The sequence below is a fragment of the Scyliorhinus canicula genome, chromosome 9, assembly GCF_902713615.1.
Source record: "Scyliorhinus canicula chromosome 9, sScyCan1.1, whole genome shotgun sequence".
Taxonomy (NCBI): Eukaryota; Metazoa; Chordata; class Chondrichthyes; order Carcharhiniformes; family Scyliorhinidae; genus Scyliorhinus; species Scyliorhinus canicula.
The window spans coordinates 107,308,491-107,334,715 of NC_052154.1; the positions used below are offsets into that span (position 1 = coordinate 107,308,491).

Consider the following 26,225-nt stretch of genomic DNA (forward strand, 5'->3'; position numbering starts at 1 on the left):
GGGCCGGACCAACAGGTGTATAAAAGGCAATCACATTGGGTCTCTCTCCCTCTCTTGGGTGCACCGTGACCGGCTCACCAGCTGAGAAAGCAGGCAGCCATGAAGCCCAGTTAAAGAATAGCAGAGGCAGACTGGGAACAGAACCGAAAGAGGTCAATCAGATGTTTGAGAACATCTGCCGAGGACTGTACACCTCCGAGCTCCCCGACTGGGACAAGGGGCTGAAACAGTTCCTCGACGGACTGGAACTACTAGTTGTTGGGGATGGCAGACGGGGGAACTGGAAGCACCAATAGATCTGGGAGAAATCAGTGAGAGCATCAGCTCCATGCAGGCGGAGAAGGCACCGGGACCCGGTCGGTTCCCGGCGGATTTCTAACCAAAATTCGTGCCAATCCTGGCCCCACACCGAAGGGCCATGTTGGCAAGGGGCACTTTGTCTCCTGCGCCAGTGCAGGCCAAAATCTCACTGATACTCAAAAAGGATAAAGACCCGACGGAGTGTGGATCATATAGACCCATTTCTCTGTTGAATGTTGATGCAAAAATACTCGCGAAGGTCCTGGCCAGAAGGCTGGAGGGCTGTGCACCGGAGGTGGTCGCAGAGGACCAAAAGTCTTTGTCAAGGGTAGGCAACTCAGTGCGAACATCAGATGGCTGCTGAATGTAACAATAACCTCTCCACCCAGGGAGAGAGAGCACCAGAGATGATTGTCTCCCTTAATGCAGAAAAGGCCTTCAACGGAGTTCGAATGGAAGTGCCTCCTTGAGATGCTGGAACGGTTTAGGCTAGGTGCGGGATTCACCACCTGCGTGAGACTCCTGTACAATGCTCCTAAGGTGAGCGTTCAGACTAACACCACCAGCTCTGAATGCTTCCAGTTCAGAGAGGAACAAGACAGAGCTGCCCGCTATCCCTACTCTTGTTTGTGCTAGCGATTGAACTCATGGCAATAGCCCTGAGGACGCGAAAAGCTGGAAGGGCATCTGGAGGGGAGATAGAGAGCACAGAGTTCCACTCTATGCGGATGACCTGCTTCTCCATGTCTCGAAGCCACAGAAAGGACTGAAGGTAATACTGCAGATTCTGAAAGAGTTTGGAACCTTCTCGGGCTACAAACCCAACCTGGGCAAAAGTGAGCTATTCCCAGTGAACCCAAATGAGAGACTGGCAGAGCTGGAGGGGCTCTCATTTAAAATGGCCCAGAACAGATTCTGTCACTTAGGGATCCAATTAGCCAGAGACTGGATACAGATCGACAAGTGGAGAATGACCAGCCTGGTGGAGGAAGTAAAAAGGGACCTACAAAGGTGGGGCTCCCTCCCACTCTCCATTGCGGGGAGAGTGCAGACGATCAAGCTGAACATACTGCCATGGTTCCTCTTCCATACTGATCTTCATCCTCAAGGCCTGTTTCCAAAATGTAGACTGTCTAATCATGGCGCTTGTGTGTGCGTGTGTGTGTGTGTGTATGTGGGGGGAAGGGGTAAGAACCCGAGAATTCCCAAATCGACACTGCAAAGAAAGAAAATTAAAGGTGGTTTGGCTTTACCGAGCCTGCAATACTACCACTGGGCAGCAAAGACAGAAAGAGTGAGGGGATGGGTACATGAACCCGACTCAGAGTGGGTACAGATGGAGGAGGTCTCCTGTCAAGGAACGTCTCTCCGGGCCCTGGCTACAGCAACACTCCCATCCCCCTCAACAAGATACACACTGAGCCAAGTGGGAGCTGAGAAAGTGGGCCCAACCGAGACAGCATTTCGGGTTAACCAAGATGTCCCCCATGGCCCCCATCTGTGGCAATCACAAATTCCCCCCAGCCCTGGGAGACACCACCTTCAAAAGGTGGAGATGAGACGGGGGCATTTTGACGGTCAGGGACTTTTACGTAGGGCACATACTGGCGACACGGGACAAACTGACGAAGAAGTAAAAACTACCGCAAGGACAGGAAATGAGGCACCTTCAAATAAAACACCTCCGATGCAGTAGAGTACACCGGGGTCCCAGAAACCACACTATTAGATGACCTGATAGGCACAAACAGCAAAGAGGGGGGATCTATATGGGAAAATATACGGACAGCTACTGGACAGAGCTCAGACACCACAGGACGACACAAGACAAAAATGGGAGGACAAGTTGGGACAGAGATGGGGTGGGAACTCTGGACCGAAGCACTGAGCAGGGCTAACTCCACCTCCTCCTGCGCAAGGCGTAGCCTAATGCAGCTCAAAGTGGTGCACAGAGCGCACCTGACCAGAACCCAAATGAGTAGGTTCTTCCCAGAGCTGGTGGTGGAGGACAAATTAGAACGCTCCAGAGGGGCCCGGCCAACCACGCCCACATGTTTTGGGCCTGCCCCAAACTTGCTGGGTTCTGCACAGCCTTCTCCGAGGCAATGACCAAGGTTGTGGGGGTGAGGGTGAAGCCATATCCAATTGTGGCAATCTTCAGGGTATCGGAGCAGCTGTTGCTTGCGCTTCCCTAATTGTACCTCAGAGAATCCTGCTTGGCTGGCGATCAGCAGCACCACTCACAGCTGCAGACTGGCTTGCTGACCTTTTGAAATTTCTCCACCTGGAGAAGATTAAGTATGCCATCCGAGGGTTGGAGGAAGGCTTCCAAGATACATGGGGGCAGTTTGTCGGTCTGTTCCAAAACCTGTTCAAGGCCAGCAACGAGGAGTAAGATAGGAAAATGGGAAAGAGAGGAAGAAAAAGAGGGAAGACTAGGAAAAAACCAAGATAGATGGGGAACCAAAGGAATGCGCAACCCAGGGGGAGGGAGGGAGGAGGAAAGGCTGGAAAGTCACAAAGAAGAAGAGCCCGATCACAGAGCAAACAAAACCGAAGTCGACGGGCGGGGGGGGATGAGGGGATGGAAGGGACCATAGGAACCAGAAGGCGGCGAAATGTATATAAATTTTAGAAAAGGAAGGACAGAATAAACCTTTCTGTGCAATAAAGTAAATTAACGCGGTTAAAAAGATGTATATAACTGTTTATAAATGTGGAAAATGGCAATAAAGTTTTTTTTTAAAACAAAGCTAACATTTATTTACACTACTTAATAAAGCTTGACCACTTACTGCTATAGTAAACAATAATCTAGTAATCTACAATCTACACTGGGCTCTACATTCTATCTGTAACTGTACTCTGATCTCTGTCACTGCTCCTCTGCTCTCCTCTCCAGCGTTCTCCCAGACGTCTGTGAGTCAGTGCTTTACATAATTCTGCATCCAGCTCAATCAAGTGGTTAATTATGATATGACACTATCCCTTTGTATTCTATTTTTGAACAAACATTTTATCAAGGCATTTACGATTTTATAACAACAAATGATACAAATACAACTGTAAACACAATTCAGTACGTAACCCACCCCCAATCAACAACCATACCCTGCCGCCATAGCTTATACACATAATTCCCAAGTCTCTCCATCTCCTCACGCTGATACTGCCTAAACTAGACTAAACTAATTCCCCCCACCCCCCTCATTCCCTCACCCCTTATTGTATCTGCTAACAGTTTAGTTTTCCCTGAAGAAGTCGATAAACGGCTGCCACCTCCGGACAAACCCTAACATTAATCCTCTCAGGGCAAACTTAATTTTCTCAAGCCTGAGAAACCCGGCCATATCGCTAACCCATAGCCCCGATTTTGGGGGCTCCGAGTCGCTCCACACTAATAAGATCTGTCTCCGGGCTACCAAGGAGGCAAAGGCCTCTCTCAGCCTCTCTCGCCCCCAGGACTCAGGGTCTTCTGGTACTCCAAAGACCGCCACCTCTGGACTCGGCGCCCCCCTCGTTATTAGCACCATGGATTTGACATCAGCAAATCCCTGACAGATTCCCTTAAGCTTCGGACATGCCCAAAACATGCGTACATGATTTGCAGGCTCTCCTGCACACCTCACACACCTGTCCTCTGCCCTAAAACACCTTCTCATCCAGGCCACCATCGTGTGTGCCCAGTGAACCACCTTGAATTGTATCAGGCTGAGCCTCGCACACGATGAGGATGTGTTGACACTGCTCAGAGCATCCTCCCATAGACCTGCCTTTAGTTCCTTACCCAGCGCATCCTCCCACTTGCACTTCACCTCCCCTATCTGGGTTCTCTCCCACTCCATAAGCTGTGTATAAAATTCCGAGACCTTCCCCTCCCCCATCCGTTTTAGAAACTACCTTATCCTGTATCCCCTGTGGCGGTAGAAGTGGAAAGGTCGAGATCTGCCTTCGCACAAAGTCCCTCCTGCAGACAGCGAAACCCATTTCCAACGGGCAATTCAAACTCCTCATCCAAACAAGGAAAGCTCCCATCGCTAAACCTCTCAATCCCCAGCCTCTCAATCCCCGCTCTCTGCAACCTCCGAAACCCCCAATCCAACCTCCCCGGGACAAACCAGTGATTGCCACAAATTGGAGCCCGCACCAACACTCCCTCCACTTCCGCTTCTGTCCCCAAACTCTCAGAGACGCCACCACCACCGAGCTTGTGGGCTGGCGAGAATTGCAGAGCTCCTAACATAGGAGTTACCAGTGTTCCTAAGCGTGTATCCCTATACGATACCACCTCCACCCGGTCCCATACCGATCCCTCCCCCACTACCCACTTCCTGCTCATGGCTATATTTGCCGCCCAGTAGTAATTCCTAAAGCTCAGCAGGGCCAAACCCCCCCACCCCCAATCTTGGCTCTTTCCCAAAAGCAACTTACTCGCGGGGTTTTACCTACCTACACAAACCCAGAGATCACTACATTAACCTGTCTTTGGTATAAAAATAAGGAGACATTGGAAGACAAACAAAGATCTTGGGAGAACTGCCATCTATATGGTCTATACCCTCCCCACCAATGACAACGGGAGCATGTCCCACCTCCGAAAGTCTTCCTTCATTTGCTCAGATTTAATTTATACAACTGCTCCCATCCCCGCTCCACCTGAATTCCCAAGTATTGAAAACTCCCTCCCGCCACTTTGAACGGCAACAGCCCCAGCCTCCACTCCTGCCCTCGCCTGGATCACAAAAACCTCACTGTTATCCATATTCAATTTATACCCCGAGAACCGGCCAAATTCCCCAAAGATCCGCATAATCTCTCCCATCTCCCAAGCGGGTCAGAAATAAATAGGAGTAGGTTGTCCACATATAATGAGACCCTGTGTCCACCCTCAGCCCCCGAACGAGCCCCTTCCAGTCCTTTGACGCTCTCAGCGCCATTGCCAATGGCTCTATAGCCAAGGCAAAGAACAGTGGGAAGAGTGGACGTCCCTGCCTCGTCCCCCGGCTCAGTCTGAAATACTCCGAGCTCTCTAAGTTCATCCACACACTCGCCACCGGTGCCTTGTACAACAACCGGACCCAGTCTACAAACCCCTGCCCAAACCCAAACCGCCCAGGACCTCCCACAGATATTTCCACTCCACCCAGTCGAAGGCCTTCTCTGCGTCCATAGCGACCACCATCTCCATCTCCCTCCCCTCGGAGGGCATCATGATGACATTTAAGAGCCTTCTAACGTTGGCCGTTAACTGCATACCTTTGACAAATCCCGTCTGATCCTCCCCTATCATCCCCGGAACACAATCCTCTACTCCCGAGGCTAAAATCTTGGCCAGTAATTCGGCGTTAATGTTTAGTAAGGAGATTGGTCTGTATGACCTGCATTGTTCTGGGTCTTTCTCCCGCTTCAGGATCGGTGAGATCGAAGCCTGTGACATTGTTGGGGGAAGAACCCCCTGCTCCCTAGCCTCATTAAATGCCCTCACCAGCAGCGGACCCAGCACCCCCAGAAAACGTCTTCTAAAATTCCACCTGGTATCCATCCGGTCCTGGGGCCTTGCCCGACTGCATGGCCTCCAATCCGTCTACTACTTCCACAATTCCAATCGGGGCTCCCAGCACCTCCACCAACCCTTCCTCCACCTTCAGAAACTCCAAACCCTCCAAGAATTGGCTCATCCCCTCCACCTCAGCTGGGGGCTCCGACTCACCCAGCCGACTGTAAAATTCCTTGAACACCCCGTTCACCCCCGCCGGGTCCAAAATTGTGTTCCCTCTCTATCCTCACTCTTCCCATCTCCCTGGCCGCCTCCGGTTTCCTGAGCTGGTGTGCTAACATCCGGCTGGCATTCTCCCCTCATTCATACACCACCCCTCTCGCCTTACTCAACTGCCCCACCGCCTTCCCTATGGATATCAGACAAACTCCATTTGCAGCTTCTGCCGCTCCTTCAACAACCGTGCCTCCAGGGCTTCCGAATAGCTTTTGTCCACTGTCATGGGAATGTTGCTTTAAGAAATGTTTGTCTGCCCAAGTGGCTGCAGTGATGTCAGAGTGTGGGTGAAGCTGAGCTCTGGCTCTGCTTTTTAGTTTCGCGTTGAGGAAAAGCTTGGGTGTGTCTGTTTTTTTAAAGTTTTGTTTTAGTGTTGGAGCTGCAGCCAGCCAAAGAAGGTGTAATTTTGATCTCTCTGCCATCTAAAGACTTTTTCTCGATCATTTGGTGTATTCAGAGTGATAACTACTCTCAGTAGAGAATTTAAACCTGATGTGTTTCTGTAAAGAGGGTTTTTTTGTCTTATGGATGTTGCAAGGAAGAATTAAAAGTTACTCAGAGAGCACTGTATTCTTTGGGGGATTTATTGGTGTTGATAGTTGTTAAGATGTTTACTGTGGGTTTATAAAGTGTTAACTGGTTTCATAAATAAACATTGTTTTTATTTAAAAGTGCTGTAGATGTCTGGTGCATCACACCTGCAGAGTTGGCCCGTGTGTTTTCCCATAACAATCTATTCAAAGTTGTGGGTCAGGTGAATTCCACGATACACTTTGGGGCTCTCTAAACCTTAGCCCATAACACCACCTGGAGAACCTCCCTAACCAGCCGATCCATCTCTGCTAGCTCCACCTTCTGCCTGTAGGCCCATACTGAAATCAGCACCCGCTAACTACTGCCTTCAGTGCCTCCCATACCGTTGCTGCCAAAACCTCCCCTGTGCCATTTATCTCCACATAATTCTGGATGGCATCCCTCACCTGCACACACACGTCCGCATCCGCTAACAGTACTACATCCAATCTCCATTGCGAGCGCTGACCCCCCTCCTTGCTCACCCGTAAATCTACCCAGTATGGGGCATGGTTCAACACAACAATCGCCAAATATCCGGCATTCACCATCCCCGCTAGCAAAGCCCTGTTGAAAATGAAAAAATCAATCCGGGAGTACACTTTGTGGACATGGCAGGAAACAGAAAACTCCTTCACTCTTGGTCGTCCAAACCTATATGGACCTATCACTCCCATCTGGTCCATTAACCCTTTCAGCTCCTTCACCATGGCTGGCACCCTCCCTGTCCATGAACCCGACCGATCCAACCTCGGATCTATAACCGTATTAAAGATCCCCCCCCACCACACGATCAACCAATGTAAGTCTAAGTCTGGAATCTTCCCGAATACCCACCTCATAAATTCCGCATCGTCCCAGTTTGGTGCATAGATATTCACTAATACCACCGGCATCCCCCCCAGCTTCCCACTCACCATACGTATCTACCTCCCGAGTCCGCTACTACACTCCTTCCTCAAATGACACTAACTTATTGATAAAGATTGCTACTCCACTAGTTGTAGAATCTAGCGCCGAATGGAATACCTGCCCAACTCACTCCTTCCTCAGCCAAGTCTGGTCCACAACCCTCAGGTGTGTCTCCTGTAGCATTGCCACGTCCGCCTTCAAACTCTTCAAATGTGCGAACACGTGAGCCCTCTTGACCAGCCCATTCAGTCTTCTCATGTACCATGTGATCAGCCTGGTTTGGGGGGGGGGCACACACTGTACCCCCTTCCAATCATCCATCACACTTCTTAGACCAGACTGCAGCCCGCGTCCCGTGCCTCCTCAGGCTCGCCCTCAGTCTCCCATTGTCATCGGCCCCACTTTGTCTCCAAACGTCAGTCCCTCCCCTGTCAGCAGATCAATACCCCCCTCTCTTCACCTCTCCTCATAACAAAATAACAATCCCAAACCCGCTCAACAAACAACCTACTCGCCCCCCACTGCGCTTCAGTGAGCTAGCCCGTCCAGCTAGCCTAGTAGCCCCCGCCCATGGCACCAAGCACCCTACACCCTCACTGATCTCCCTCCCCCTCGCACAAATATACATATGAAAAACATCAGAATCCCCAATAAACACAAAGAATATAATTCCACCCACGATCCCCCAATAAGAACAAAGTTAACCTGCATACAAAACTGAGCAAGGGCCCATAAACCTAGTGCAACACAATACATACAGACCCCAAAGAGAAAAGAAATTTAGCAGCATATCAAAAACACAACTACTTGCCCCCAAGTTCAATGTATGGGGGCTGGTTTAGCACAGTGGGCTAAACAGCTGGCTTGTCATGCAGAACAAGGCCAGCAGTGTAGGTTCAATTCCCATACCGGCCTCCCGAACAGGCGCGGGAATGTGGCGACCAGGGGCTTTTCACAGTAACTTCATTGAAGCCTACATGTGACAAAAGCGATTATTATTAATATTATGTCTTCCATCACCTGCCAGTCCCCTGTCCTTAACAAAGCTCATCACCTCATCTGGCAATCTAAAATAAAGTACCTGGCCCTCATATGTGACCCACAAACTTGCTGCATACAGCATGCCGAACTTCACTTTCTCCTTAAAGAGGGCCGATTTCAACTTGCTGAAACTCGCCCTTCTTTTAGCCAGTTCCGCACCAAAGTCCTGATAAATACACAGCTCGCTGCCTTCCCATATGCAGCTCCTCGTCTGCCTGACACACCTCAAGATCTGTTCCATGTCCAGGAACCGGTGCATTAACACCACCATCACCCTCAGTGGCTCATTCCCCAGCGGCTTCCTCATCAGCACTCTATGCGCCCTGCCAATCTCCATGGGTCAAGCAAACCCCCTTCCCCCAGCAGCTTCTCGAACATACATAGAACCATAGAATTTACAGTGCAGAAGGAGGCCATTCAGCCCATCGAGTCTGTACCAGCTCTTTCAAAGAGCACCTTACCCAAGCCCACAGCTCCACCCTATCCCCATAACCCAGTAACCCCACCCAACACTGAGGGAAATTTTGGACACTAAGGGCAATTTAGCATGACCAATACACCTAACCTTAACATCTTTGGACTGTGGGAGGAAACCGGAGCACCCGGAGAAAACCCACGCACACACAGGGAGAACGTGCAGACTCCGCACAGATAGTGACCCAAGCTGGGAATCGAGCCTGGGACCCTGGAGCTGTGAAGCAATTGTGCTACCGTGCTGCCCATATGCGCCACATTTGTCCCTGCGTCCGATCCCTCGCTGCTCTCTGGGAGGCCAACAATCCTCAGGTCCTGCCTGCTTGATCTGTTCTCCAAATCTTCCACTTTCTTTTGCAGCCTCTTCCGGTGGTCCTTCATCAGCCCCATCTCCACTGCCATCGCAGATAGCTGAATATCGTGCTCAGCAACCGCCTAATCCACCTTCTGGATCGCCTGGCCCTGGGCTTCCAATCTCTGCTCCACGTGGTTAATGCCCATCTTAATCGGATCAAGTTATTCCTTTCTTTGCTGAGCAAAGCTCTCCTGGAGAAAGGCCGCCAGTTGCTCCGTTAACCACTGGACCGGCAATTTCGGTCCCTGACCCTCCGCCATATTCTCCTGTGCTGCAGACGCCACTCCCGTCTTCGACCAACGATCTGGTCCATGAATCCATACACTGGTGAGGAATCATTCTCCTCTACTTCACCAGTCTCCTGTGTTCTCGATCAAATCTATTGTAAATCGGGAAAATAGGTCCCAAAGGTCCACCACGAGCAGAAGCTACCAAATAAGCGACCACTCACTCTATGGCCACCACTGGAAGTCAACCCTTTGTATTCTGAACATTTCCCATAAAGTCACAGACCTTTCCCCTGAAGAAGTTTCTGTTTGATGATCCTCCTTCTAGAAAATGCTGCTGTGGGAAGAACATCCCCCTGGAAGAAACTGGACTGGGAAGATCCTCATATTTGGTCCTGCATCCATCCATGGCTGAATGCTGTGTTCCAATGTTTACTGTTACTGGAGGTCTCCACTCCAATTTCCACAGGCTATCCCAGCCCATTTCAACTATGTCCTAATATTTGCACACCACATTGGTGCAGACATGTTCTGGACTGGTGTTTTAACTCACTGCATATCTGCATCCAATAACAGGATGCTAAGCCGTTTTATGCTGTTCTCTGAGGGGAGAAATGGTGACCTGCAATGAGGGACAGAAGTGCATGTTCCAGACATCATTTTATGTAATTGACGTCTGCTGCAATTGTATCCCCCAACTCGCCTGCAATCAAACCTAATGCAGCTCAAACAGATCGTTTTATTTATTTCCTTCACACTGTATTTGTTTTCACAGTTTTTGTTTCAAGTGGTCTTTCCACACTTGCTTATCACAATACCTTTTCAAAGGATGCAAATGAATTTGGTTTTAGTTCTCATGAAAACTCATTGAATTTATGTCTTCACTTATAGTACAGAACTTGAGTATTGCTAAGAAAGGAGACATGTTGAGGCTTTTTGTCTTATGCTCATCAGGTCACTTTGTAAGATTACCAATGCAGAAAAAATTATAACCAGAATACAACAATATATACTATATGAGAAGAGAGTGCTGATTGGTTGGCAAGTGGACTTTGATTGGTGGAGTAATATCACACAGCATCACCCAGCCACTGTTTTCAAAAGGCAAGGTATAGACCATACCCAATTAGCCTGTGCTTTCCAAGTTCAAAACACAGGGCAAGGGCAGCACAGTGGCACAGTCAGTAGCACTGCTGCCTCATGGTGCTGAGGTCCCAAGTTCGATCCCGACTCTGGGTCACTGTCCATGTGGAGTTTACACATTCTCCCCGTGTTTGCATGGGTTTCGTCCCCACAACCCAAAGATGTGCAGGATAGGTGGATTGAGCATGCTAAATAGCCCCTTAATTGGAAAAAATGAATTGGGTACTTTAAATTTATTTAAAAAAAGAAGAAAACACAGGCGGAATTTCAAGCATTTCCCGCCGGTGAGATACTTTGGCCCCGCTGGCCACAACCCCGCATTCAGGTTCCCTGGCGACGGAGGGAGCAAACAAAGACCCCTTTGATAGTGGTGGAACCAGAAGAGACTGCCATTGACCAATGGCAGGTTGCATCCTCAGCCACAAACAATGTCGCAGGGAGGCTAAAATCCCACCGACAGAGCCTAATATTGGATGTGATTTCTTGATTGGACAGCATTTGCTAAATAATCCTCAATGAGCTAAGAATTACGCTGACAACCAATTTTAAATTTTCAGTCAGGCTCACAGTGTGGCACTTTGAGTGTCCTTAAAGCTATATATAATACATCGGGTTCTGCAGGCGGAAAGAACATAAACACTCATTGCATGTGGTTCAGCTGAATAAAATAAATGACTTCAGACGAACGTTATAATTGGTTACATGGAAATTTCACCAGTTATGGAGACTCCAAAGAAAATCTGTTCAAATTAGTATATGTTTTACACATACCACAGTTATACAACCTGTTAACCTTTAAAACATCTATCGTGGAAAGGCCTCGAATTTGTCCAAGTTCCACATTGGGATCTGGTTTTGGTATCATAGTAGGTTTCCCATTCTTGGTAAAAGCAGTGCTGCAATAAAGGATAATAATGCTTGGTACATTTCATTGTTTTTAGCTTGATATTCAATTGATAAACCGAGTCCAATATGCACAGGTAAGAGACCATTCATACTTTGGACAGAAAAAGGATAAATCAGAGTATTTTCTCAATAATGAGAAACAAGGAACGTTAGTGAAGCAAAGGGATTGGCAAAACCAAATATTCAAATTATTCAAGATAGTAGGCAAACACAAAAAGCCAATTACAATGAACTACTTTTGATATTTGATTATCTTATGTGGCGAAGGAGAATAAGATTTATTGAATGCATGTGAAGTTAGGCAGCATCAGAATAGAACATCAACAATGAAATACATAGCAGTCCAAATATTCATGTGCGAAATAAGTATTTTACATCTCAGTAATGTGTTTTATTTGCAAAGTTCAGTAGATATTTTCTAAAAAAGTTGCTGAAGTGGTCTACTTCATAAGGAAGAGCATATAAATGTTCAAAGTAACATGTATCTCCTTATGCTTTTTAAAATCACAAAATTCTCATGGTGGTAAATAGCTATAACCCAACTTTGAGCTAAAGCTCTGAGAATTTCAGAAATTGTGAAAATAAAAATATGATCCTCAGGCCTACATCACCGAAGATGTATCTTACCCACAGAAATGAACTTAGTGGCAGCAGAGCCCCAGAATCAAATTTGTGCTTCCACCTTGATGCAAATATAGACTTCACCTTTGGAGACATGGGGGAGAATGGAATCCCGTGAGTATTGCTGTTTACAGATAGGCAGGGCTTTCAATATTAAATGGTAGGTGTAATTGGACCAGCTATCCTTCATCATTGTGACTCCTGGGATAGTTTTTGGCTAACCCTCTCACAGTAACACTCTATTTGAATGTAGGAAGTGGGACAAGATTGTCCAGGAGGACTTTAGTGGCCACAGAGGAATCCAAACGACAGGTGTAAAAGAAACTGGCTGGTTTATTACAAAGTAAACTATATACATAGTTCACTTCAGGTCCCTGCCGGGACTACATATGCTCGATTCTCATCTGAGTTGATTTTTATGTTAGAGCCCATTTACTCCGCTGATGGGCCTCTGCTTCTCAGTGTGGAAGCTCGTATTCCACAAGGTTGACAGGGAGACTAATTGGTCCATCTCCATAGTTCGCATGCAGGTTGTAACAAGGACCTAGTGCAGATACAACCAGGAGCAGCTTCAGGTTTGAAACCAATTGTATGAAATTGGTTACATCTCAGTACTTTGGCCCTTTTGTTCGGCATGAGGAACAAATTACATTCCATGATTCAACAGCTCATATGGTGTTGAAGAGGAACAAAGACTAGAACAGAATAAAATAGAACGGTGTATATCAATAGCTAGATGAAATAATGCCATGTGCCAAAGTTGAAATGTGCAAAAAATTATATAAATTGTGCAAATATATATATGGCATAATGCTGGATAGGCAATGGCTCTGATTAAAGGAATGATGCAAGTTACACATTCCTATCTACCGCAACAGGAAAAGTGACAAAACTATGGCTAACAAAACAAATTAACAATAGTATTAGATACAAAGAGGAGTCATATAAAATTTCTCGAGAAAGTAGCAAGCCTGAGGATTGAGAGCTATTTAAAATGCAGCAAAAGATGACAAAGAGAATGATCAAGAGGACGGAAAATAGAGTGTGAGAGCAAACCCCCAAGGAATATAAAAGCGGACTGAAAAAGCTTCCGTGTGTATATAAAATGGAGAATTTTGAAGACAAACTCAGGTTACTTAACAGGAGAATTTGTAATGGAAAACAAGGAAACAGCAGAGCAATTAAACAACTACTTTCGTTCTGTTTTCATGGAAGACATAAGTCACCTCACAAAAATTCTCGGGAATCAAGGATTTAGTGAGAAGAAGGAATTGAAGGAAATTTGTGTTAGGAAAAGAAAATGCTGGAAGAAAATGCTGGTGGAATTAATGGGACTGAAAGCTGATAAATACTCAAGGTCTGATAATCTACATCCCAGGTACTAAAGGAGGTTTCCATGAAAATAATGGATGTGTTGTTGTCATCTTCCAAAATTCTGTTGGTTCCAAACAGTCCCAGCAGATTGGAGCGTGCAAATGTAACCCCACAGTTTGAGAAAGGAGGGAGGGAAAAAACAAGAACTCACAGGCTGGTTAGCCGAACATCAGTAACAGGAAGAATACTTGAATCTGTTATCAAAGATCTGACAAGAGGACACTTGGAAAATATCAATGGAATTAGACAAAGGCAACATGATTTACAGAAGGAGATGTAAAGATTTTTTTTCTACCTGTCGAATGGAGGCAGAAGTTTCACAGTGAAGGGCATGTAAATGGTCAACAGGTAGTAAGGGGTGGGGTGGGGCCTATTGGGAAAAAAGAGGGTTAAAAATGCTTGGAGGCATAACACAAGGCTGGAATACATATTGACCACTTTTTATCAGTTTTTTGAAAGATAAAAGCAGAAGTAAGCCTTTTGGTCCCTCGAGCCGGCTCCATTATTCAATTTAACCATGGCTGATCTTCTATGCCAATGCTATTTTCCTGTTATCCCCACATCTCTTGCGTTTGTGTGTCTAGAAATATATCGATCTTTTCCATGAACATATTCAATGACTGCACAGTTCTCTGGAATAAAGAATTCCAAAGGTTTATTACCCTCTGAGTAAAGCTATTCCTCCTCATCTAAGTCATAAACAGCCTACCTCTTATTCCGGGACTGTGTGCCATGGATCTAGATTCTCCAACACCCCCCGCCCCTCCCCATGCCCACCCCCACCAGCCAGAGGCAACATCCACCTTTATCAAGACTTGTGTAAGGGTCCTTCCTGTTTATTACCTGACATCCCCTTTCTTTAATTTTGCCATTACTATTTTTGATTCAGGAATGATTAATGGACATGTATCTTGAAGGCAAGCAACAGAATTCAGAAGTTAAAGGAGAGAACTCCGCTAATCTCTGCTGGTTTGAACAGGAGCTGCAGACTTGTCGGCACCAGAGAGGGAGAGATGGAGTGGGACACGGTTTGATTCATTGACTGGAGCAGTGGCGTGCAGGGGGGGGGGGGGGGGGGGGGGGGCGACGGTGCATTGGCCCCGGGCATCCATTGGATGGGGGCATCCAATCAGAGAAGGAAAAAAAAAATTTTTTTCTTTTTTCTTTTTAAATTTTTTTAAAAAATTTAGATTACCCAATTATTTTTTTAAATTAAGGGGCAATTTAGCGTGGCCAATCCACCTACTCTGCACATTTTTTGGGTTGTGGGGGCGAAACCCATGCAGACACGGGGAGAATGTGCAAACTCCACACGGACAGTGATCGAGAGCCGGGATCGAACCTGGGACCTCAGTTCCGTGAGGCGGTTGTGCTAACCACTAGGCCACCGTGCTGCCCCAGAGAAGGAAATAAGATAGTAATTTTTAAATTTCAGCAGTGATAAATCAATTTTTGGAGGCTCACCACACTGCAGAGGCAGTTGTTAGCCCTTTATTCCTTTAACATGGTGTACCCTTTCTGTCTAGAGAAAATGGTGCTTCTCCCCATCCCCCCACACGCATGCGCATGATGTACGTGGTGCAACCATCAAAAGCAACAAGCAGACATAGAACATAGAATAGTTCAGCACAGAACAGGCCCTTCTGTGGCTGTTCGTTCCTGCGTTTCCTCGAGTCATAACTCGTCTTTTCTTCAGCTTTTTGTGCATCTAGATTAGTTCTTTTACCTACTCAGGTCAGTGAATAGCTCTAGAACAGGTGAAACTATGTTTTTTATAGGTTTTTTGGTGATATTTAATGAAATATTTACGTGGAATGTAGTAAGAGTGAAACCTGGATGATCAGAGGACTGCTATGGCATTTAATCTCGGAATAGGAGACATTTATTCCTTAACATGCTAATATTCGAATACAGATACCACTAATTTGCAAGTCTATGATATAAATTGCACAAAATTATCAGTGGAGAATCAGTGTGAAATAATTTGATACGAAGGAACAAAGAAATGAAATATGGTTTATCCGTCTGCAACTGACCGATTGTTTACCATTTTCTTCCCATTTTCTCATGCGTCTTACGGTTTTTGAGATAGAAAATGAAATATTACGAGTATTTCGTGTACAACCGAGTGGAGCACAGAACAGGAAAAAAAAGAGGGCCAGAGTCGAAGAAGAGTCCCATCAAAGAGGGGCATTAGATGCATGGATAAAAAGAAGTAAAGAAGAAGTAGGAGAACCTGGAGAAGTAAAAGATGATGTGGGTGCAGAGAAGGATTTTTCTGATACGTATTCAGCTCGGTCAGAACATAATACTCTCTCTCCTCAGTCTCATTGTCAGGATGATGATCCATGTGAAGAAAATAAAGAAGATTTTAGCATATTTTTGCAAAGAAGCGATTTTGGCTGTTTGAAGAAACCGATTCCAGATCATTTGAAGATGACAATATTACAACATGGCCCTGAAAGATATCAGAATAAAAGTGGTCCATTTGCTGAGAAGGATGGGAGATCATTTTCCAAACAGTGGTTTGATAAAGTTTCCACAAACGGAGAAATTGTGGAGAGAAAATGGTTGTTATACTCTCCATATCGGAAAGCATGCTACTGTTTTGTTTGCTTTTTGTTTTTAAAGGAGCATTTGTCGTCTGTGTCAAACTTTGGAAAGGAAGACGGTTTCTCCACTTGGAGAAAATTAAATCCAACAATACTTGACCATGAGAAAAGCCCTTCTCGTAGAGCTCACATGAGGGAATACCTGAACCTCGTAGTTCGACTCCATCATTCAACTACGATAGATGCTGAACTTCAACAGCAAATGTCTGCTGAAAAGAAAAGATGGAAAGCTATAACTGAACGGATTGTCGAGGTTATATCCTTTCTGGCAAAACAGAATCTGGCCTATCGTGGACATCGAGGAGAAGGAATATCTGGGTTATCAGAGCCAGGGGAGACAGTCAGTGAAAATACAGGAAACCTTCTGGCAACAATCAGACTTTTGGCCAAATATGATGACATCTTAGCAAAACACTTGCAGAGAGGGAAAGGGAAACAAAAAAGTGTCACCTACTTGTCCAACAGAATTCAAAACGAAATAATCAATCTTCTTGGTGAAACTGTCAAGAAAAATATAATTTCCGAAATTAAGGGCGCAAATTATTTTAGCATAATGCTGGATTCAACTCCAGATATTGCCCATGAAGATCAGGTTTCTGAAATTCTGCGTTACGTTCATATTGATGAAAACAGAAAAGTAGAAATAAAGGAGACATTTCTGGGATTTTTTCAAGTCAACAAGAAAGATGCAGTCAGCCTGGTAAATAAAATTCAGGAAAAATTGGAAGAAGGCAAAATTTCCATGAATGACTGTCGTGGTCAAGCATATGATAACACAGCAGTTATGGCTGGAGTGAGAGGAGGTGTTCAACAAAAAATTCTTGAAGTTAACCCAAAAGCTGTGTTTGTGAACTGCGAGAACCACAGCCTCAATTTGGCCTGTGTCCATGCAAGTGAGGTGCAACCTGTTGTTGTTACATTTTTTGGCATTCTAGAAAAACTCTTTACTTTTTTTTCTTCATCTACTTCTCGTTGGGAAGTGTTAAAATCATTTGTCACTCGGACTGTGAAAAGACAGTGTGATACAAGATGGAGTTCCAGCCATGATGCTGTGCAAGTAATCCATGAAGAGTGTGACAACGTTATTGCAAGCCTTCAACACCTGCTGGAAGGAGAATTTTCAAGGGAAACTAAATCTGATGCAGGATCGCTACTGAACTCTATTCAACAGTTCCCGTTTATAGCTTTATTCAATTTTTGGTACTCAGTTTTATCATCAGTGGAGAAAGTCTCAAAACGTTTGCAGGATCCGAAAATGGGGTTCCATGAAGCTTCTTGTGATCTGAGAGGACTTATTCATATCTTGAATTTGAAGAATGACGAAATTATCCACAATGCAATAGATTTAGCCAATGAATATTATGAAAATTGGGGAATACCAATTGCACGAACAAGGAGAAGAAGAATAATGCCTGGAGAGTCAGCAAGAGATAGTGGACTGACGGCACAAGAAGAAATGAATAGAGTAATGGTAGAGATTGTGAACAGATTAAAAACTGAAATTGAAAACCGCAGTGTCCGTCTTCAAAGACTCAGTGACCGATTTTCTTTTCTTCTGAACTTAAATTCAGTAGTGATTGAAGATTGAAGATGAACAAGAAAGAGAGAAATTAAAAAAGGAATGTTCAGACTTTGCAAATTATTATGACAATGATGTGGTTGCAATTCAGTTATATGACAAAATTATTGATTTTGTGATGCTCCTTCGAGCTGGAGGGAATAGAGTTCCCCCTGATCCTAAAGATGCTCTGGAGTCTTTACTGCAGTATGGGAGGGATGTCTTTCCGACGCTGTGTGCTTCATACAGATTACTGCTTACAATCGCATTTTCAGTCGCAAGCTGTGAAAGGTCATTTTCAAAACTGAAATTAATAAAAACATATCTGAGGTCTTCTATGTCACAGGAGCGACTGACCAACCTGGCTTTAATAAGCATTGAAAAATAATTTCTCATAGCTGATGTAAAAAGTGAAGTAGTTCAGGTGTTTTGTGACAGGAGGTATCATTTGGGGAAAATAACTTAATAAATTTGATTGATTTATATTAAAATCGAATAAAGCGTTTATTTCATGTTTCATCTGTGTTTATATATTCAAAATGTTTTCCTTTCTCATAATATTTCTCAGTATATTAGGCCTTATACTTGAGTCTTTGGGGCATACACTCAAGATTTGCCCCGGGCATCATCAGACCTCTGCACGCCACTGGACTGGAGGCAAATTAATTGGTCCAAAAGGCCTTACGTGACACGGTTTAGATGTTTCAGGCGGGATAGAGGGGGATGTAAATGGGGTGGAAGAGTTGCGCTACTGGTTAGGGAGAATATAACAACTGTACTGTGGGAGGACACCTCAGAGGGCAACAAGGCTATATGGGTTGAGATCAGGAATAAGAAAAGTGCAGTCACAATGTTGGGGGTTTACTACAGGCCTCCCAACAGCCAGCGGGAGATAGAGGAACAGATAGGTAGACAGATTTGGTAAAGGAGTAAAAGCAACAGGGTTGTTGTGATGGGAGACTTTAACTTCTCCAATATTGACTGGGACTCAATATTGGACAGGGCAGAGTTTGCAAGGAGCATCCAGGAGGGCTTCCTAAAACAATATGTGGATAGTCCAACTAGGGAAGGGACTGTAGTGGACCTGGTATTCGGGAATGAGCCCGACCAGGTGGTAGAAGTTTCAGTAGGGGAGCATTTTGAGAACAGTGACCACAATTCAGTAAGTTTAAAAGAGCTGGTGGACAAGGATAAGAGTAATACTAGGCTGAATGTGCTAAATTGGGGGAAGGCTAATTATAACATTAGGCGGGAACTGAAGAACCTAGATTGGGGGTGAATGTTTGAGGGTAAATCAACATCTGGCATGTGGGAGGCGTTCATATGTCAGTCGAAAGGAATTCAAGTCCGGCTTGTTCCGGTGTGGAAGAAGGATAAATATGTCAAATTTCGGGAACCTTGGATAACGAGAAATATTGTAGGCATTGTCAAAAAGAAAAAGAAGGTATTTGTCAGGGCCAGAAGACTGGGAACAGACAATGCCTGTGTGGAATATAAGGAAAGGAGGAAGGAACTTAAGCAAGGAGTCAGGAGGGCTAAAAGGGGTCACGAAAAGTCATTGGCAAATAGGGTTAAGGAAAATACCAAGGCTTTTTACACGGATGTAAAAAGCAAAAGGGTAGCCAGGGAAAGGGTTGGCCCACTGAAGGACAGCAGAGGGAATCCATGTGTGGATCCAGAGGAAATGAGCGAGGTATTAAATGAATACTTTGCATCAGTATTCACCAAAGAGAAGAAATTTGTAGATGTTGAGTCTGTAGAAGGGTGTGTAGATAGCCTGCATTACATTGAGATCAAAAAATACAAGGTGTTGGGCGTTTTGAAAAATATTAAGGTGGAGAAGTCCCCAGGGCCTGATGGGATCTACCTCAGAATACTGAAGGAGGCAAAAGAGGAACTTGCTGAGGCCTTGACGGAAATCTTTGGATCCTCACTGTCTTCAGGTGATGTCCCGGAGGACTGGAGAATAGCCAATGTTGTTCCTTTGTTTAAGAAGGATAGCAAGGATAATCCAGGGAACTACAGGCCGGTGAGCCTTACTGGAGCGAATTCTTCGAGACAGGATCTACTCCCATTTGGAAGCAAGTCGATGTATTACTGAGAGGCAGCATGGTTTTGTGAAGGTGAGGTCATGTCTCACTAACTTGATAGAGTTTTTCCAGGAGGTCACAAAGATGATTGATGCAGGTAGGGCAGTGGATGTTGTCTAAATGGACTTGACTGGTACAAAAGGTGAAGTCACACGGGATTAGAGGTGCGCTGGCAGGATAGATAGATACAGAACTGGCTAGGTCATAGAAGGTAGAGAGTAGCAATGGAAGGGTGCTTTTCTGATTGGAGGGTTGTGGCTGGTGGTGTTCCACAGGGTTAATTGGTGGGACCTTTGCTGTTCGTAGAATATATAAATGATTTGGAGGAAAATGTAACTGGTCTAATTAGTAACTTTGCAGACGACACAAAGGTTGGTGGAATTGCGGATAGTGATGAGGACCATCAGAGGATACAGCAGGATTTAGATTGTTTGGAGACTTGGGCGGAGAGATGGCAGATGGAGTTTAATCCAGACAAATGTGAGGTAATGCATTTTGGAAGGTCTAATATAGGTAGGGAATAAACAGTGAATAGTAAAATCCCCAAGAATATTGACAGAGAGATCTAGGTGTACAGATGCACAGGTGACTGAAAGGGGCAACACAGGTGGAGAAGGTAGTCAAGAAGGCATACGGCATGCTTGCCTTCATTGGCCGGGCATTGAGTATAAAAATTGCCAAGTCATGTTGCAACTACATAGAACCTTAATTAGGCCACACTTGGAGTATAGTGTTCAATTCTGGTCGCCACACTTCCAGGAGGATGTGGAGGCTTTAGAGAGGGTGCAGAAGAGATTTACCAGGATGTTGCCTGGTATGGAGGGCATTAGCGATTAGAAGAGGTTACAAAGAACAAAGAACAAAGAAAAGTACAGCAGAGGAACAGGCCCTTCGGCCCTCCAAGCCTGTGCCGACCATGCTGCCCGTCTAAACCAAAATCTTAAAGAACAAAGAAAAGTACAAGGTTGAATAAACTTGGTTTGTTCTCACTGGAATGAAGGAGGTTGAGGGACGACCTGATAGAGGTCACCAAAATTATGAGGAGCATAGACAGAGTGGATAGTCAGAGACTTTTTTTCCCAGGGTAGAGGGATCAATTACTAGGAAGCATAGGTTTAAGGTGCGAGGGGCAAGGTATAGGGGAGTTTTACGAGGCAAGTTTCTTTACGCAGACGGTTAGTGGGTGCCTGGAACTCACTGCTGGAGGAGGTGGTGGAAACAGGGATGATAGTGACGTTTAAGGGGCACCTTGACAAATACATGAATAGGATGGGAATAGAGGGATACGGACCCCAGAAGTGTAGAAGAATTTAGTTTAGATGGGCAGCATGGTCGGCACAGGGTTGGAGGGTCGAAGGGCCTGTTCCTGTGCTGTACTTTTCTTTGTTCTTTGTTCTGCCTGGTAACATGATTGGATCCTATCCCAGTGGAATGATTTTCAGAGTCCCACAGACTTTCAGTTTGATGCTGGCAGCACTGAGACAATGTTCTGCTATTTTCTCTCCTCCATGTTTTCCCCAGAAAAACTGTGAGTGAAGTTTTTCTGAACTTGTAAGAACCTGAATGAATCTAAGTACAGGAAAACTATTACAGGCTGCAAACAAAGACCAGAACCTGCTAACTCTCTCCCGAAAGGCCTGTGTGTGCTGTATTTCAGAAACTACAGAGACTGGAATGAATCTATAATAAAGCCACAAACTGAAAGCGAGGTTTGAAGAGGAGTGAGGTGATAGAAACTGCCAACTGAAATAAAGACTCTTTTGTTCCTTTTACTTATGATTTTCTACTCCTTGCTTCCCTTCTGTGTTTGTCTGTCTTCTGTGTGAGTGTGTAGAAGGTGGGGGTCAAGTTCAAGTGGGGAATTAAGAATGAGATAATAGTTAACCAGTTGTATTTACTTCATATTTCATGATAGTTCTTGTTATAAATAAACAGTAACTGTGTTTACATTTACAAAGCTGGTGACTGTAATTATTGGGAAGCCAAGGGTCAAACACTTAAGGTATTTTTCTGACACTTATTGGTTATTTCACTTGTGACTCTGGGTCAAGTGGGGCTGGAATTGACCACGCACTACCCCAGGGTATCGTAGCACCTGTAAGAATTATATCTACTTCAAATAAATCACCTTTCATTCTTCTGAACTGTAGAGTATATGGGCGTGATTCTCCGCCCCCCATGACGGGTCGGAGAACAGCGGGAGGGCCTTCCCGACATTTTTCCCGACCTCCCGCTATTGTCCCCCCCCCCACGACCGCCCCACGACACGAATCGCTGCTCACCGTTTTTTCACGGTGAACAGCGATTCTCCCCTATCCGATGGGCCAAGTTCCCAGGCCTTTACGGCCGTTTTCACGAACGCAAACACACCTGCTCTCACCGTTCGTGAAAACGGCCGCAAAGTTCCGTTCCTGACAACCATGGCACCGATTGGCACGGCCACACCACGGCTGTGCCAAGGGTGGCATGGGCCCGCGATCGGTGGGCACCGATCATGGGCAGCGTGTCCGAAACCCGCGCACTCTTTGTTCCTCCACCGCCCCGCTGGATCAGTCCGCGGGGCGGCTGAGGGGCATGACGGCCCACGCATGCGCGGGTTTGACGCATATGTGTGATGACGTCATCCGTGCATGCGCGGGTTGGAGCCGTCCAATCCGCGCATGCGCGGCTGACGTCATTGTGCGCGTCAGCCGCCGTTACCCTTGGCGCGCGGACTTAGCGACGGTCGCTCAGCCTGCGATGCCGTGGTTCACGGGGCCGTGCTCCTAGCCCCGACCGGGGAGGAGAATCGGGTCCTGGGAGGGGACGCGGAGGCTGCCGTGAAACATGGCCGGTTTCACGGCAGCCTTTACGACTCTCCGCATTTGCGGAGAATCACGCCCTTTCTGTCTCATTTTCCTCATTCTCTCTACATTGAGCAATTCTGCCATTGGTGGTATCAGTCTGATGAACGCTTGTGCACTCCATCTATTGAAAATATACCCGTTCTTAGGTATACCCCAGGAATAGGTTTGTAACTTTGCCAGGCAGAGTCAGGAGAACTTTGAAGTTAAAACTCACCACTATTCTTAGAATTCCCCCTATACCAAAAAAAGGTTGATATTCTAAATGGTGAACAGGGATTCTCACTCCCTGACTCCAGTGCAGGCTTCTGTGAGTGCTATTCAGGTCAAACTATCTTTTCAAGTTATCCCCCGGTATAACCCATACCTTCACCGAAGAATTCTACCTACTTACCCCTTAATAGCATCGATGTCCTGGGTCCTGCGTTATTAAGGAAGTGAAGTAAGCTAATAACCACTTTTTCAGGTTAAGTTATTTTTATTATTAGATTTTTTCTTTTAAAAGCTGCAAACACTTTCTTTACAGAAAGGAAAAAAGATCTTGCTTCTGGCTGCTTCAGGCCCACCTTGGCAATCGATCTTCTTAAAATCTGGGCTTCTTGAGTTGTATTCGCTGGTGAACTCGGTTGCTGTGTCCTGTTCTTCCCATGCACCGAGCTGTGAGAGCTGGCTCTGCTAGCTATCTCTAAGCTGACTCTGACTCCTGTTTAAATTCTAGTCTTCCTTAGATGTATAACTGTTTAAACTCGGCTGCTTGCCTTGTCTTTCCCATGACCGAGCTTTCTCTCTCTCTCTCTGAGTTCTCCTCCCCTTCTCTCCTGTTGCTGGTGCTGTTCTCTGTCCTCTGCTGCTGCTCCCTGGGTTTATATTCTCTTTCTGAGAGTTATTAAGTTTTAACGACTTTATTGTAAATGGGCTTGTTTCACTTTGATAGTTTAAAAGTATCTTTGATGTAAACATCTTACTACAACTAATTATTCATTTTGGGCATATCGTCTCCTCTCAGATCTGATTAAACAATGCTTTGGTTTCAATAGGTGTTACTTTTAATTCTATGATTTCAAATCGTTTAATTTTCCAATTGTCCCCAGCTCATAACTTTGCCTTTGATTTTGACTTACATGATGTTTCTCGTAGACAGGTCGTCACCAATTTTCTTTTAATTGTTTGATGTTCATAGAATTTTACACTTTAAATTTGACACCAAATTTGACTGAGTATCTTCCATCCTTTCCAGCTGTTTACTAAGAGAGTTTATTTCAATTAAGGTGTGAAACTTTGCTTTTAGCTGTATGCTAAAATTTAACTTGGTTATGACTTGAAAGACTTGCCTGTTTTAAACATTCATCACTTAATGCAATTGAAACTCTCATCCATGCTTTTTCAGATGCTTCCTGAGATAGTTACATTCCATGAAGGTGTGAGCCATTGTTTTAGCTTACCACATGAAGCCTATGTGTTTGATTAGCCTGCTTGTGAGCAAGAATCTGCATTTTACAACCCTGCTCTTTGCAGCTGCTATTAACCTTTTGTGGGATCTTTCCCTGTACCCTCTCAAACCAGATATTGCCAGACTTCCATGTTTCAAATGACACATTTTTCTGTATTTTCAAGAACAACTTATAATGGGAAATAAGGAAATGGCAGAAATTTTAAACAATTACTTTGTGTCTGTGTTCATGGAGAGAATTAAACTGTTATCTGAAAAGGAGGAATGTGCAGGGTAATGGGAGAAAGCAGAAGAATGGCACAAAGTGAATTGCTCATTCAGAGAACCAGTGCGCACACGATAGGCTGAATGGCCTCCTCCTGCAGAGTAATAATTCTGAGATTCATACTTTTGAAGTCCTTCTTTTTAATATCTTTCCAATCTCTCTAAAATTTGCTTTCAGGATGTCATCCCTCTTTCCATCTGTAGATTGTGATCTTTGGAAGTTCACCCTCCTCCATAAGAATGTGCTGCAACTACTCAGTAACATCCTTGACCCTGGCAAGAGAGGCAACATACCATCCTTGGGTCACATCTGAGAATATTTGCTTGTTCCCCTAACTATTGATCCCCTACCAGTACTACTTGCCTCCTCTACTTCCTTCCGCCCTGCTATGCTCCTCTGTGGAATCATTGCCATCACAAGTATCCAAAACAGAAACCAGGTTAGTGAGCAAGACAGATTCAAGGGACTCTTGCACAACCTGCTGGCAACCACTTAGGCTGTCTGGCAGTAACCAATTCTCCCTCTGTCTATTGTCACATTACTAGTTTATTTTATAACTGGAAGGGAAGATTCCAGAATGGAACCCTTAAATGACTGTAACTTCAATTTTTTTTATAAAACTTGGAGGAACATAGTCTGAGGACTGCAAATTAGTTTAAACAAGAAGAAAAGAAACATTCATTAAACATGAAATGTTGGATTACTACACAATACTCGTTTGCTTCCCCTTACCTTAGCAAATACACATAGATTTAAAGATTAACATGAATTACAAAGTACATCTTAAGATACAATGGTCTCATTAACACAACAGTCAGCTTTAAGCACACAAGATAACTGTGGTCAAATACATACATTCCACTCTGAACCCAAGTTAGTGTCTGTGGATTTCTCCTCAGAAATTCCCAGATGATTGGCACGTGAGAGTTCCCAAAAACACACTTTAAATTTTTCTCATAATAATGCTTTCTCTTGGTGGCTTGCATTCCAAAATCCAGTCCAAGTTTTACAAATTAAACTTTCAAACAAGGCTTCCGCTCCACTTTTAATAGTGAATCCAATCCAGGATTTTACACCAGCCCTATTAGGATTTATTTGTCTTATCGACTTCTACACCAACTCTTGAGATCCAGCCACTGATTTCAAGTTATTTTAACTCACATTCCACAGACAGTAGTAAAATCTCACAACCCTGAAAATCACTTCATATATCTTTCTGGCATCTAAGTCTCCATTTCAAATCTGTCTGTTTTTACTGAACAGATCTCTGTTCTCGTATCTTTAACCCCAGACTTCTTCGAAACTTCTCTTCTTTTCTAAAGTTTCCTGAACTAGCTGTTCATTTCTGCATCATAAGCCTTTTCTTATAGAAAAGCAGAGACAGATGTTCCTTCTCTAACTTCCCAAACTAACTGCTTTTGGCAGACCTGTGAGAGTTGCTTTCTCACTTTCTCCAAATGCTCTGGCAGTTAAAACTAAGAACTAAGGAACAAAGGAAAGTATCCTCCTGTTGCTAAACAATTCCCCAGCTACTACTATATATTCCTCATGCCGCAACCTTCTCTGAACACAATAGAAACACAGTTGGAACTTGACCAACACCCAGACATATAAACACTTTTACCAGAATGAATCTAATTACATGTTTAATGCTTGCAGGTACAGAAACATGAAAATAAAACCCACTTAACACTATAGCTTATTTCTA

The 26,225-nt window shown here is 44.9% G+C and overlaps 1 protein-coding gene across 1 annotated transcript in view; it reads right to left on the bottom strand.

Annotated features, from left to right (window-relative positions):
- LOC119971595 (low choriolytic enzyme-like) overlaps nt 1-26,225 on the bottom strand; it is a 312,743-nt gene that overhangs the window by 90,615 nt on the left and 195,903 nt on the right. Inside the window, exon 9 of the mRNA XM_038807374.1 lies at nt 11,584-11,694. Coding sequence (XP_038663302.1) covers nt 11,584-11,694 — 111 coding nt within the window. The remainder of the gene's footprint in view (nt 1-11,583; nt 11,695-26,225) is intronic.